This window comes from Bactrocera dorsalis, chromosome 3 (assembly GCF_023373825.1).
Source record: "Bactrocera dorsalis isolate Fly_Bdor chromosome 3, ASM2337382v1, whole genome shotgun sequence".
Lineage (NCBI taxonomy): Eukaryota > Metazoa > Arthropoda > Insecta > Diptera > Tephritidae > Bactrocera > Bactrocera dorsalis.
In genome coordinates, this window is record NC_064305.1 from 76,011,960 (window position 1) to 76,026,019 (window position 14,060).

The 14,060-nt window shown below is 32.0% G+C and overlaps 1 protein-coding gene across 1 annotated transcript; it reads left to right on the forward strand.

Moving 5' to 3' along the window:
- Nucleotides 1–1,447: 1,447 nt before the first annotated feature.
- Nucleotides 1,448–4,805, forward strand: LOC105229113 (peptidyl-prolyl cis-trans isomerase 5). The gene is made up of 3 exons (XM_011209202.2): nucleotides 1,448–1,726; nucleotides 2,044–2,168; nucleotides 3,998–4,805. The coding sequence occupies exons 1-3, from the start codon at nucleotides 1,637–1,639 to the stop codon at nucleotides 4,398–4,400; spliced, it is 618 nt and encodes a 205-aa protein (XP_011207504.1). The 5' UTR covers nucleotides 1,448–1,636; the 3' UTR covers nucleotides 4,401–4,805.
- Nucleotides 4,806–14,060: the final 9,255 nt, after the last annotated feature.

The following is a 14,060-nucleotide window of genomic DNA, read 5'->3' on the forward strand; positions in this document are numbered from 1 at the left end:
AATACAAAAGTTAAGTAATAAAACAACTGAGTGTTTTTTGTGAGAGGGTTGTGGGAGCTGCAGAAACATTCCTGCAATTATTTCAAGATATGGTGCTGAGTTGACAAAAAAGGTTCATTTCGGTTACTTAAACTTGACTATTGAGGGAAACGAACTACGAAAGGCTGAAGGCTAACACATTCAAATACTGTATATACTATATATTTACAGGAAACTTGTTATATCAAATTTTTCTAATTCGAATTTGTTTTCCTCTGAGAAAATACTCGCATAAGGACACTGTAATGAAAGTGGAGAAGGTTCCATCCGTATAGAATTTTATGTTAAAATCGTTAACATAATATGGGATTTCCATTTTCTCAAAGGAAAGGATACAATTTACTATTTTTCTATCTCCGTTTTATTTAAAATGGAACAAAATAACGCCGGACGTCAATGCCATTATTAATCTCAATATCATGTTATCAGGAAAGGCTATTTATGTTACAAATAATATATATTCTATACATACCGTATATTCTTTTGATTTTCCTTCATATTTCAATAATCAGTTACAACGGCTTTCTATGTAATCCGTTAAACTTAATTCACAACACTACGATTTTTAACACACATCAGCATTTCCACCAATACGATCACTTAACACATTTCTCATATATTTTCTAAACTTATTCACTTTCTAAAACAAAATAGGAACTATTTTTTTAGAAATTTATTTTTAAAATAACACGGGAAGTTAAAATAACACAGGAAACTGCTTTTAATTTGGCGCGAATAACTATCACTAGCTCCACTAATCAATCACAAAATATTTTTCACAAACATTTTCTAACTTTTGGTAAATTAATATTCACTTTTATACAAAAGAAAAAACTATTAAAATATTACAATTCGAAAATCCACGGGAAGTTAAAATATGTGACAAATTATCAAAATTTAGCGCGGTTAACTGTCACTTAGATATGTAACATACGATTATCGATTAATCGGTATATGACGAAAACAAAACATTATCTAGTGTTTTCACGTTGATTATTTTTAACAAACTAACTGGGACATAATTTGTTTATTTTAGGTTCCAGCCACATTTATTTCAGATATAACTATTTCAGGTTGCTAATATAAGATTAAGACATTGATTTACAACATTTTTATTATGTTATAGCAAAGTCAAAAATGTATCACCTTAACAAACAAAAATACAATTGTAAGCACATCGCTAAAAATAAACAACAACAACACTGCGAAGAATATGCTAGCAAGAACATCAAAATTATTGTTTATCATTTCTCTGTGATTCCGCTTTGAAGCATTTTCTTAACACTTCTGGCGACGTGTCGTTTCCCTATTCCACGAGCACGAAGAAAGAAAGAATCTCTGAGACCAATTGTTTTATTGCGCTTTATGACACCAATTTGTGTGTATGTGCATATCTTCTCCCAAAGATTCCACATTCAAGTAGCAAGGGCAGCAGCAACAAAGCGTATCGTAGCGGTAGTGGTGGCTATTGACATCAGCTGCCTGTTCATTTAATCGCCAACTGCTGACGACATCGGAGGTGTTTTTGGATACAAGTCAAAGAAAATCAAATTTGTGAAAATCTATAGACTGTGTTTTGCTTACCGGAAACCGTAAGATGAAGCTGTATTTGGGATTATGTCTGGTGGCGCTTGCGGCCGGCATTGTGGTGGCTGATGAAAGCAAAGGACCTAAAGTAACCGATAAGGTAAGCAATTAATTTATTCTTGAATAATAAACGCCCCCGTGTTGCTAAACGATGTGTTCTTTGTGCATATAACATAGATACTATGTACATACATATGTACGTACAATTTTATTATTTAATATTGTTTGAATATAATTTTTTGCCTTACTTGGCATACATTCAAGTTTCTTTCATCTTCACGTCATTTTTTAGTTTACTTCCTACCGTATTTCCATTGTTCCGTTTGGTTAACCGGGTTCTTTGCTGTGCAATTATTATTATACATGTTTAACATATATACATACATGCATACTTATATATTCAATTTGATTGTTTAGGTTTTCTTTGACATCACCATTGGTGGTGAACCTGCTGGACGGATTGAGATCGGTCTTTTCGGCAAAACAGTGGAGAAAACCGCCCGCAATTTCAAAGAATTAGCTGAGAAGCCAGAAGGCGAAGGGTAAGTGTGCTTTGAAGCAAATGTACGCATACATATAAGCTAGAGCAGTGCATAAACAATTTTAGCCCTCTATTGCATATCCATATTATTTTGCTAAAAGCTACAAGCAATTTCTTTATAAGGGGTTGATTGCAGTCCATTTCATGGTCTTATTACTTTTAGTGAGGTTATGTTTCCAACCGCTTATTTAATATAGAGATACAAAAGTATAAAATTGTTGTAAGTTCTGCTGACTTTGCAAATGACAATGTTTTGGTGCATCTAATTTTACTTACAACAAATATTCCCAGTAATTTGACCATATATATGTACATATGTACATGTATGAATATATGGAGAAATCTGGAAAATATTGTGACAATCAAAAAATTTTTTAGTGTTGTCTGGTATAGTTCTTAGTGAGTTTTGATATTTTATACTATCATTTAGAATTATCTGTCAAATCTTCTTGCACATACATATATGATATGAGTATATATCATATGTATAAAAGCTGTTGTGAAAAATCTAATTAGGTTTGGTCTGTTCACGTTTAAATTGTACAAAAGTAAAAATAAAATAGTTTTTTTTTATTTTTTATTGAATACATAACAGTTGCTTATCAGTAACCTATTTAAATAACAGCACTGTGCCATTAACTAATGTCAGTGTTTGGTTGTTTTATATGTACAATTAAAAATTTTATATTTATACCCGGAACAAAGCATATTAGGTTCGCTAAGTCCGTAACACCCAGAAGGAAGCGTCGAAGAGCTTACAAAAAAAGAAGTTGCTCGTTTATAGAAAACATCTATCGGATGACATAGCAAATGGATATATTCATACAAACGGAACGTTCAAAAACAGGTGCTTGCATGGAAAGCTCTTTTATTTTACAATACATGTTTACAATATTTCGCAAAGATTTTTACCCAAAGCAATGCTACAATACCCGAAAAAAACTTTTTTGACCGGACCACTCTAACATACATGTACAGCTACATTGCCGTATCAACTGAAAGATCAAAATAAAGTTATTGTATGGAAACTTTTTTATTTGAATATTTGGTATTCAGTGCAACTGAATTTAACCATTTTTTCTTGTCGGCTAAGTAAACCCAGCGTAATGCCTACTATCATAGCAAATCCAAGCCTGTGATGATGAAGTTTATCAGCATTTCAATCGCGTCGTGCCAGAGCATTTTCTTGTAATGGGGTCAAACAACTATTACTCCCACTAAAAGTAAATAAGAAAATAAATTTACTCACTTTAAACAATTTAAAGTTAGTAGTAGTGTGTAGAACTTGTGCATTGTTGCCGGCCACTCAGCTAATTGGCTTAGCAATGCGAATATGATGTGCTCATAGGCATAGTCTCAATATACACATGCAGATGGGAGGAAATTGATGTTTGCAAACAATAATTGAGCGCTGAATTGAATTAATGTGGATACGCTATGCACAATAAAAACTTTTGTACTAAAAATATAAAAAAGCGCCAAGCAATATTACCCGGCCATTGGGTCAGCCGGGCACTAGCAGCTATTGTAATATTGTAATACAAACTACAAGCATAAAAATTCTACATTTTTATTGCTCTATTATTGTAGTAAATAGTGTAAGTAAGAATAAAGAGGGCAACATAATCGAAACTACGGCAACTGCATATGAGAACTGTACATATGTATGCATAAATATGACAACTTATGTGATTGTGCACATATGCAGTTGCAGATGATATTACTTTTGTTTATGAGATACATATGCAATACATATAAACATGTCTACTTTTAATGAAAATCATAAACTAAAATACTTAATTTCATTTATCTCTTTTATACACTTTGCAGCTACAAGGGCAGCAAATTCCATCGCGTCATTAAGGACTTCATGATCCAAGGTGGTGATTTCACCAAAGGTGATGGCACTGGCGGTCGCTCCATCTACGGTGAACGTTTCCCCGATGAGAACTTCAAGCTGAAGCATTATGGTGCCGGTTGGTTGAGCATGGCCAATGCTGGCAAGGACACCAATGGTTCACAGTTCTTCATTACTACCAAACCAACTTCCTGGTTGGATGGACGTCACGTCGTTTTCGGCAAAGTTTTATCCGGCATGAGCGTTGTGCGCAAAATTGAAAGTTACGAAACTGATGGACGTGATCGCCCAGTTAAGGATGTTGTGATCGCCAACAGTGGTTCCATACCCGTAGATGAGCCATTCTCCGTGGCAAAGACTGATGCTACCGATTAAATAAGTTGCGCAGCCTAAACAAAAACACACACAAACACAAACTTGCATGTGGTACAACGAGGAGATGACAAGTACTGAGTTAGCTGAAGGCGCGTGAAAGTAGTTGGCGAGATTAATGTTAACATTTGCATATTGCGAAAGTTGAATATATACATATATATACTATTAAGAGATGAAAAGCAATTTTATTAGTGTTATAAAGAAAAGAAAGCAAAAGCAAAGTTAAAAGTTTAAATAATTAAAATACAATAAACTTTTGAATGTTTCCAAACACTTTAAAATTCACGAAAGAAATTTCGCAATAGTCGATAATTCCTTATTGCAGAAACGAAAAATTGCATTTATTACATTGTACTAACATTTTATGATTCATCAGCATAATTAAATTTTAAAACACACAAACAAGTTTTCTTAGTTTTGTAGGGGGGGAAATAGAAAGTTGGTCTTCAGTTCATGTCAAATTCGCATAAAGCTGCTAATCAATAATATGAATTCAATACATTCAGACAGACACAGGCATTCGAAAGTCCAATTTTGGCACATCAACAGACGAAACGGTCAATGCACCCACATGTTCGCTCTTTCTGCTCACGATTGATTTTAACGCTTTTGAAGCTGTAAAGTACAAAGGTAAAACGGCGTCTCGTGACTTCAATACCAGCTTAACCTGTCTTTTGAAGGGCGCAGTGATAACCGGTTTTGCGCTTCATTTCACTTTGGTGTCATTTCTTGCCGCTTATTATTGTCCACACTTGAACTAGCGTACATATTTTCTCAAGTATCTATGTCTTTATATTCTTTAAGCTTTTTCTAGAGAGACAGCCGTGCTACAAAACTTAATTTGCACTATGATAATTACTTTTATACATACCCATGTATGTAAGTATGTCAGCAGTAAAGCGCACATTGCAAGCAACTTTTTATGTTAATTTTGCCAAGTAATTAGGTGTTTTGTAGACATTTGCACTTGGCGTAATGAAAAATTGTTTGTGATAAATCAGAACATACATACATACATACATATGTATGTACTATATGTATAAAAAGAAGTCATTATTGTTATGAAATTTAGAACGCAGAATTAGAACTATTCGAATGGTTGTTCCTTTGAAATCTGATATGACCGTTTTCAACAAAATTGTTGGCATATCTTAACAGAGCAAACTAACAGCAAGTAAATGCTTTGGCAGTTTAAAATCTTAGGCTACTGCGGAAGCTTAGAAAAGAAAAAAAGTTTTCGAGTCGCTCAAAAGTTTCTCATAAGGTTCCGAAAACCATATTTTCGAAACATTTAAGGTCGTGGATTTCACAACAGCCCAGATTCGCAAGTACTATTTTCAAAATTCCACTTTCATAGAAACCCTCCTTACCAAACGGGAATCTTATCGTCCAACAATTCTCTTTTCCTCGTTAGTGAGGACCTTTCCGGCCTTTTTACGCTCGACATTCACTCACCAGCTGAGTCTGGCTGACCATCAACATCCGTAAAAATCTCCATGAGAGGAGACGATCCTCATAGCGTTGGATTTGTCTAAAGTATACAACGCTACTTTAGGACATCGAACAATCCACACACCTCTGAAGGCAGTTTCTCAACCACCATAGAAATTTCCACCACCTCGTACGCATACATACTATATATTGACGACAGTTAATGGAATCGATGGCAAGTGTTCTAAAGTAAAGCGCTATCTCTCCATCTCACTCTTCTCTGCCAGGTGCTTAGCACTCTCTCCCACTAAATCCACATCAACCATATTCATAAACTTGATAAAGGAGTACAGACTGAACCTTAGCATCACAGTAGATAAAGTTAAAATTCCGACTGTTAACCTCCCCTTAGATTTGAGGTGTTAAATTCGACAGCCTGTGCTCAGAATGCCGCACCGATATAGTCGCCTGAACGCAGTGAAGCGTAGACGAGGAATATTCAGACGTGTCAAATTAATGCAATCTGGACGGTTGGAGGATGCCTCTCGATGTCTCTGGTTGAACATTTGCACAGCGCGGTCCACATTTCTTCCGGTTAAGGAGCATAAAGAGCTCCTCTTCAAGCAGTTTCTACTGGGATGTTTACGCAGTGAGATTACAGTGGAGCCAACAACATCTTCACCTACTTTCTATCAGTGAATGACGTACTTAGAAACGAAAAGCTCGAGTTGACCGAGAATCTAGAGTGACAACTTCGCATCTTCGTTCTGGGTACTGTAGCTGGTTAAACTCCTGTTTACCCATCTCTTTTCATTTTCAGCGAAGCTCACTCATCTACCACTCCTCTCTCTATGGTCTGATCCAAGCGGGACTAGATAATCGTTACAACATCAACAAAACCTCCTCCCTATTGCCAAAGAACTGGAACAGTTGATTTTCACAAGCTTCTCATGAAGCGAATTTTCACAAACAAAATCAAGACCGAATTAGGAGCATTACCGCGAATCAACAACTCCAAAATTGCGCATGATTACTTCCTAAAATATCAAAATCATAAACACTATGCATATTTTCGGCCATCTGGCTTTCACCTTTTTCAAAGAAAGTAAGAAGTGTGCTGAGTCAAGCAATCACAAACCGAAATATGTGAGAACAACATTAACACTGGAATATCGGGTTGTTATGGTTATTATTTGGAATCTTGCTTAGAAATGAATACGTTTTTGCTTTGAAAATCATGAACTTGAAAATCTGAATTTAAACTGTTATGAGCACATGTTGAATAAGTGCTTCTTGAGCTTCAAAGGCCAGCGTAGAATGTACGTTTTCAAACCTTCTGAGGTTGTAACCACCCATTAGTAAGTTTGCATGACGCATGCAGTAGGATTGTTGCCAATACTTCTCCTTGCCTACTAGTTCCCCCTTACGGAGCAGCTCCCTCATGGTATAAGGTCTAACCGCCACACAGGGTTTTGGTCCCACCATTCTAGTAGAAGCTGCACTGCGGGCAGCGGTCTCGTCAGCCAGTTCATTCCCGGCTGTACCCCCGTGACCTTGCACCCAGATAGGGTGCACTCGGTTACGAACTTATAGGCTGTTCGGCCTTTTTATGCATTCCTGCATCAGCAGCGATTTAATCTCATAACCAGAAATCGCTTTAAATGCTGGTAGGCTATCGCTGTATCGCCATACTACTTTGGTAGCGATAGTTGCGCAGAAGGTTTATCGCTACACACCGACACACCGAGTAGACTTCTGCCGGGAAAATGCTTGGAAAACTTCCCATAGGTATGGAAACTTTTACCGTTTAGTAATTATGCTCGTTGGGAGAAGGGATAGTGGTATTTCATGCTTTCATTTGTTGAGACGAGATTACCTTTCCTCTGCCACACTCCCATGTCCCATGGCCACTCCATGTCTATTTTGAATATCCTACCTTCGCTTACTAAAAAAATCATTTCCAACTTGTTTGTTTAATTCACTTTTATTTTCTTTTCTTCTCAATGATTATCGCAAAAACTTAAATGTGTAAGTATATTTAATAATTCTCAAATATATTTATATATGCATGTTTGTTGTTGTTTATTATTATTTTTTATTTTCAAATTGAAATCTCGTCTATCCACTGCTGTTGGGCATCTGTAATGACACACTTTGCAATGTGTTTGTCTGTATGTATATATGTGTGTATGTTATGTTGATTAATTTATTTGGATTTAATTTCACGATTTAGTTTCTCCTATTTATTTGAATTAACTACCATTTTTATGGGTTTCTTTTATATCTTGCTTTTAATAATATGCAACACGAATGAATAACTATTTTGGTCTGCAATTAATTATATATTTTTTTTTGTTTTAGTGTATATGTATGTTAAATATGTTTCTATAGGGTATTTCGTATTTCTTGGTTTATGCTTCATTTTGATTTGCAATAAAATTTTGCTTCTGCTCACTTTCACGGCTTTATGAGTATTATTTTCACATGCTTTTTTGTTTACTTTTTTCTCGTTTTCTGGTTTTTGGTTCTTTTGTGTTTAAAGTCTTAAAAATTTAAACATTATTTTTCAATGTTCAACATGCAGTTTTTTTAAGGGATTATCTTGCTATTTATCATATACTTTTTCTGATTTTTTTATAATTAAACATTAGTCAATCAACTTTACTACTTACAAGCTAACATTTTCTTTATTTACATTAAATTTATTAATTTCAAAAATTTATGCAATATGCTATTTATTAATAATTGTTGTAATAATAATTTGAATTTACTTTATTTCTTTTTTATTTTGTTGATAATATTTGCTATTAACTTGTAATACTTTTTCGCACATGCATTGCTCAAATGATTTTCTTGTGTTACTTTCAGTGTTTTTTTTTAATTTTTAATATTTTTAAATTATTTTTAACAATTCATTCATCCCAGCTTTAACTGCTTTACGCTTGTTTTTTGTACTTTTATATTTATATTTTTTTTAGGTTATGTTTTCATGCTTTAATTTGCCCTTTTTAAATATAAACTTTGGTTTTTGATATGACTTCGTTTCGGAATGAGTATAACAGTATTTTATTTGTAATGTTTCACTATTTTTTGTTGTATTTTTTGTATTTTCGTTTCAATAAAACTATTTGGAAATAATAAAAATTTTTATTTTTCAAATTTTTTGTTTTAAACTTACATATCTATATTTTTTTAAATATTTTTTTAATTTATTTTAACACACATGCACATACATACATCTTATTAATATTATTAATATTTTTGTTAAGGAATGAGATTAATTTTTTTTTTACTATTTACTATTATTTGTTGTATTTTGAGTATGTAGAAAATTTCTATTAATCCTAATTGTTTTTTTTTTAATTTTTTGTCTATAAACAGTTGTTAGTTCATAATTTTTTTTTTTTTTGGTTTTGAATAGATAGTTGAGAAAATCTTGCAGTTTGTGGTTATTTTTTGTTCACTTTTATTGTTACTTTTTAATTTAGTGATTTAAGAGACAGACTATCAAAGTTGTAAAATTCCCATTTGGTTATGTGTAAGTTTTATTTTTAACATTTTGTGTCAAATATTTTTTTTTAGATCAGCTGGTGTAGAAATTTTTTGTATTTACTAAAATTGTTTGTTTGTCAAATATTATTTTTAAGCCTGGCAACGAAAGTTAAAAGATGGGAAATGTATGAAGGAAGTTCACAAGTCGCGTTATTTTTTCATATTTTGAATAAAAATCGCAAAATTAGCTTTAAAATTCTTTTTATTTTTGTTGTGCAATTGAAATTTCCAAAACCATACTGCAGGTTTTATTCAATGTTGTATTCGCTTGTGCTAATCGGTCAGCTGTGTTTGTTTACATTTATCATAAATGCTGCTGAGGTGAATATTTAACGCATTTATTAATTGAATAATAACAAATACGAGTATTATTTCGTTAAATAAAATCAATTAAAATGGAGTAAGGAGTAGTTCGGGAAATACTGTTACTTTGTTTGTTCCAATTTACAGCTATCAAGCAAGGACTGTTAATATTCACCAAATAATAGCACTTGTGATCTTCCCAATTATGCCCCGTGTCCAAAATATATGTATGTATTAGCAAAATTTAAAAAGTGATCCTTACAAGAAAAAGTAAAATAGAAAAAGTTCTTCTTTTGTTTCGTATACCTAGCGAGGGAAAAAAGTTTAAAAAACAGCTCGAGGTTTAGTCATTTAAAAATTGAAGGCTTTAGAAATAGGTTGTAGGAAAATGTCTACCATATATTGTTGATCGCCTCTATGGTTTGTCGATACAACTGTTGTGAAGCGTTTGTCTTCGGAGTGGTACAATTTTTAGACTGGTATATAAATTTTTGGGAATTTCCAAGAAATTGTATATAAATATCATCGGGAAAATAATCAAAAAGGCCCTTAATGACTAGGGAGATCTGCTGAGAAGTTTTGCATAGCAAAAACTAGAGAATAATAAAATCGTGAAAATTTTCTACTATCATTGACGTGGAAGATGCATTCAATAATGCACCTGCACGGATATCGGTTATTGCTTTATTTTGACATTGATCAGAATCTGTTGGCCTGGTTAGCATGCTTAGCTTTGTGATAGTCGGCATCTTGCTGATCAATGAATTAATACTGCTATGCGTCAGGGAGAACTGTTTGTCTGTTATGCGGATCTCCGTTCAGCAATCAATCTTAATTGTCTATCCCGTATTGTAGAAAGGGGTCTTTAGATCTCCGCCAACTGGGTGCACATTGAGGACTGGGCTTCCAAATCCCCTTTAAACTGGAATTCCAGAGTAAGAGCAATATTGGCTCAACACGAGTATCCACCGTCCAATACTAACATAGCATTATGAAAAACTACCCTATAAAACCCGTAGAACAGTTTCAACCGGCCTGCTTATTGGAAATTAAGAGCGGAATGAAAACTGCGTCAACTAGAGTTCTGGAGGTTATCCTCGACATTCGGCCAATACAAATACAAGTGAAGTATGAGATAATTCTTACGGGTTGGCTCATGATTTTAGGCCACTGGAGTCATATTAGGCGTCACCATGTTAACATAATCAATCTCGGCCGTAGCGTTAATACTAAGTCTCACTGTGTTACGTTATGCGAGCAGCCAACAACTAGACTCTCAGTAGGTAACTCGGTTAAGGTCATCTGTGTGCTAGGTATTCAAAGAGTACTAGGTAGTTATATAGGAATAGAAGCAAATGAAATGGCAGACGAGCTGGCATGTACGGTGGCGTCTAGATACATAATTACCTACACTGTCCCAGGTCAATCAGCTTTTTATAGGGCTGTTTGAAGCAATGAACTCTAAGGTAACACTTCAGGTCTTCGAACACAAGCAACACAGCACATACCACAAAGTTACTTTGAGGTAATATTACTGGTGGACAGCTCCTATTTCTGGGCAAAAAGAAGCTTAGTAACATTGAAATAGTAATCAGAGGTCACCTACCCTTAAGAGGAGACGCCAGAACATTATCTATGCGAATGCCCAGCCACGGAGTTAATAGATAAAGCTTCATTTGGCTGTCACCCAGGAGCACAATATACTTAAGGATGGCTTATGTATGGACGCCTGCAGTCTAATGCTCTCGCGCGAAAGACAAGTCTCGATGATTGGCAAAAGCAATGGGATGCGGCAGTTAAAGGAAGATGAACACGTAGACTAATTAGGAATCTACCGTCGTGGGTTGAAAGACGACACGCTGAGACAGACTTCGGTTGCATAGTTTTCGGCAACCCACAAGACAAGTTAAAATTTGAAGCCTATAGTTGTGTCCACTTTTTAATAAAAAAAATATTCGTTAGCAGAAACAAAAAAAATGAAAAATTTTAACAAACCGAAATGTTAAAAAAGCCTTAAAATATAGTTTTAACACTAATCTATGTACATTTTTTTTTTGTTCTACATTAATTTTCTGCAATACACATATAAATATAAGAATTTACATATAAAAAACAAGCTTCCCTTTGCAATTCATAAAAAGTGTACTTATTGTCGTTATATTTATGAATATTTTTTATAACCATGTTTTGTCCTTTACAATTAATTAAACATTTGCTTCGTTTGCTTTATTTGCTATATAACTACATATGTTATATAATTATAATATATAAATTAATTATTGACTACTACAAAGCACACGATATTTATGTACTCACAGGCTGTATTTAAGTTATATGAAATTGGCGGTTTTTTTATTTTATTTTTTTAATTTTATTTTTATTTTTATGTGCTTAATTGTTATGCATTTTTATAATTTTTTTTATTTTAATTTTAATTATTAAATTAATTATTAAAATTTAAGTCAAATAAAGGCAAATAATCTTTTATGTGCTTTTTGGCGCAAGTACTTTTAGTAGGTAAGCATTTTTGAAATTAAATATGAAAATAAAATATAAAAATTTAATAAATATAATTTATTAGTTAAAAAAAAATTTTAAAATTTAATGCCCTCAAGACAATTTTCTAAGTTTTCTGTTTTTTATTACAAATATTCTACTAAATTTTTTAATTTTTTATTATTTCAAGATTTTACTAACTAGTTACTCTTTACTCGTTACTCGCACAACTACTTACTGTATGAACTAGTACGTTTATTTACACAAATAAATTAATTATAAATTGGCTCAGTTTATTTGTATGTACAATTTTTAGCACTGTTCCGTTAATCGCATGACACACATGGCGTAATGTAAACGACAAATATTTTGCAAATAATCATTATTGATTATTCGGTTTATTTAATAATATCACTTAATTGACGAGTGTATGGTTTGTTCCTTAGTTCGCTATTATGTCTATTATTATTATTTGAATTTGTAGTTATTGTACCGGTTATTTTGGTTATCTGCTTGGCATACATATTTATACAGTATGTACCATATGTATGTATGTATGTAACAAATGTGGCTTGGAATTTATTTTGTTGGGAGCTTTGGTTTGCAATTTTTTCGGTTATGTTTGGTATTTATAACTTATTTGTTTTTGTTTTTGTCATTTCAGTTTTGTTTTTAATAGAAAATGTATATTTGTAGTTGCTGCAAAAATTACTACTCTCAATAGTGATTGTCCAGATACAGAGAAAGTGGGAGAGAATCAACTCAATTAAGTTACTCGTTTTAATTACTTTCTTTGTTTGTAAATACCTACAATACATATACATATAATTACATAAGCAAAATGTTCAGCTTTTAACTACTCATGTTTGGCAAAATTTCTGTAGGGAAGAGTTACGTTATACTGATATAGTACTTGATGTGTGGGTGAAATTATAGAAATTAAGAAATTTTACATAGAAAAATGACAAGAAAAATATTAAAAATAAAGAAAATTAAATATTATGTTTCGATATTAAAGTAAAAATAAAAAATATTTTTCAAAGCATATAAAAAATATTAAATTATCTGAAGAACTAGATGTGTGAGTATAATAACAAAAATTAAGAAGTTTTTGTTAAAAAAATCACAGGAAAAATTAAGAAATTTGTAAAAAAAAATATAAAAAAGTACAATTTAATTAAAATTTTGCACTTCGAAATAAAACAAAATTATATGTTATGTTTCAATATTAAAATAAAAATATAAAAATATTTTGTAAATTATATAAAGAATATTAAAATGATCTCAAAATATATTTTGCGGTTATTATAATTTTTACAAATAATAAAAGAAAACGAAATTGAAAAAAAAATTAAAAAAAGTATTTTAGGAAAATTCCAAAATATTTAAAATTTATTAAATCATATTGCTTAGATAAACATAAAAATATTTTAATTTTTTAAGATTTAGTTTTAAAAAGCTAAGTATTTAGCCAAATTAGAATTTCAATCGATTTTTTTTTTAGTTTTTTAAGCATTTAAGATTTTATGCCATGAAATCGAATAACTTTTTACAAAAGAGGATTAATGGCATTGAAAATAATTTTTTTTAATTTATTTTTTAGTAATTTATTTTCAAGTTTATACACATTAAAAGTAATAAAAATTGTATAGTTAATCAATTTATTTATGTTAAAGCACAAAAAATTTCCCATTGTACTTCAAAAAAGTATAAACTATATAGCAAATAATAAATTAAAAATAATTAAAAAAAAATGTTTTTAGGAAAGTTTTCTTAAATAACACACTTTAAAAAATCTAAAAATTAAAAAACAAATGAAAAGCAAATCAAAAATAAATAAAAAAATATTGTTATATTCCTTTGTGCTTCAAATAAAAA

Coding starts and splice junctions, on each gene's coding strand:
- LOC105229113 (XM_011209202.2), top strand. CDS start 1,637: ATGAAGCTGTATTTGGGATTATGTCTGGTGGCGCTTGCGGCCGGCATT. Junction 1,727..2,043: donor GACCTAAAGTAACCGATAAG/GTAAGCAATTAA, acceptor TTGATTGTTTAG/GTTTTCTTTGACATCACCAT. Junction 2,169..3,997: donor GAGAAGCCAGAAGGCGAAGG/GTAAGTGTGCTT, acceptor TACACTTTGCAG/CTACAAGGGCAGCAAATTCC.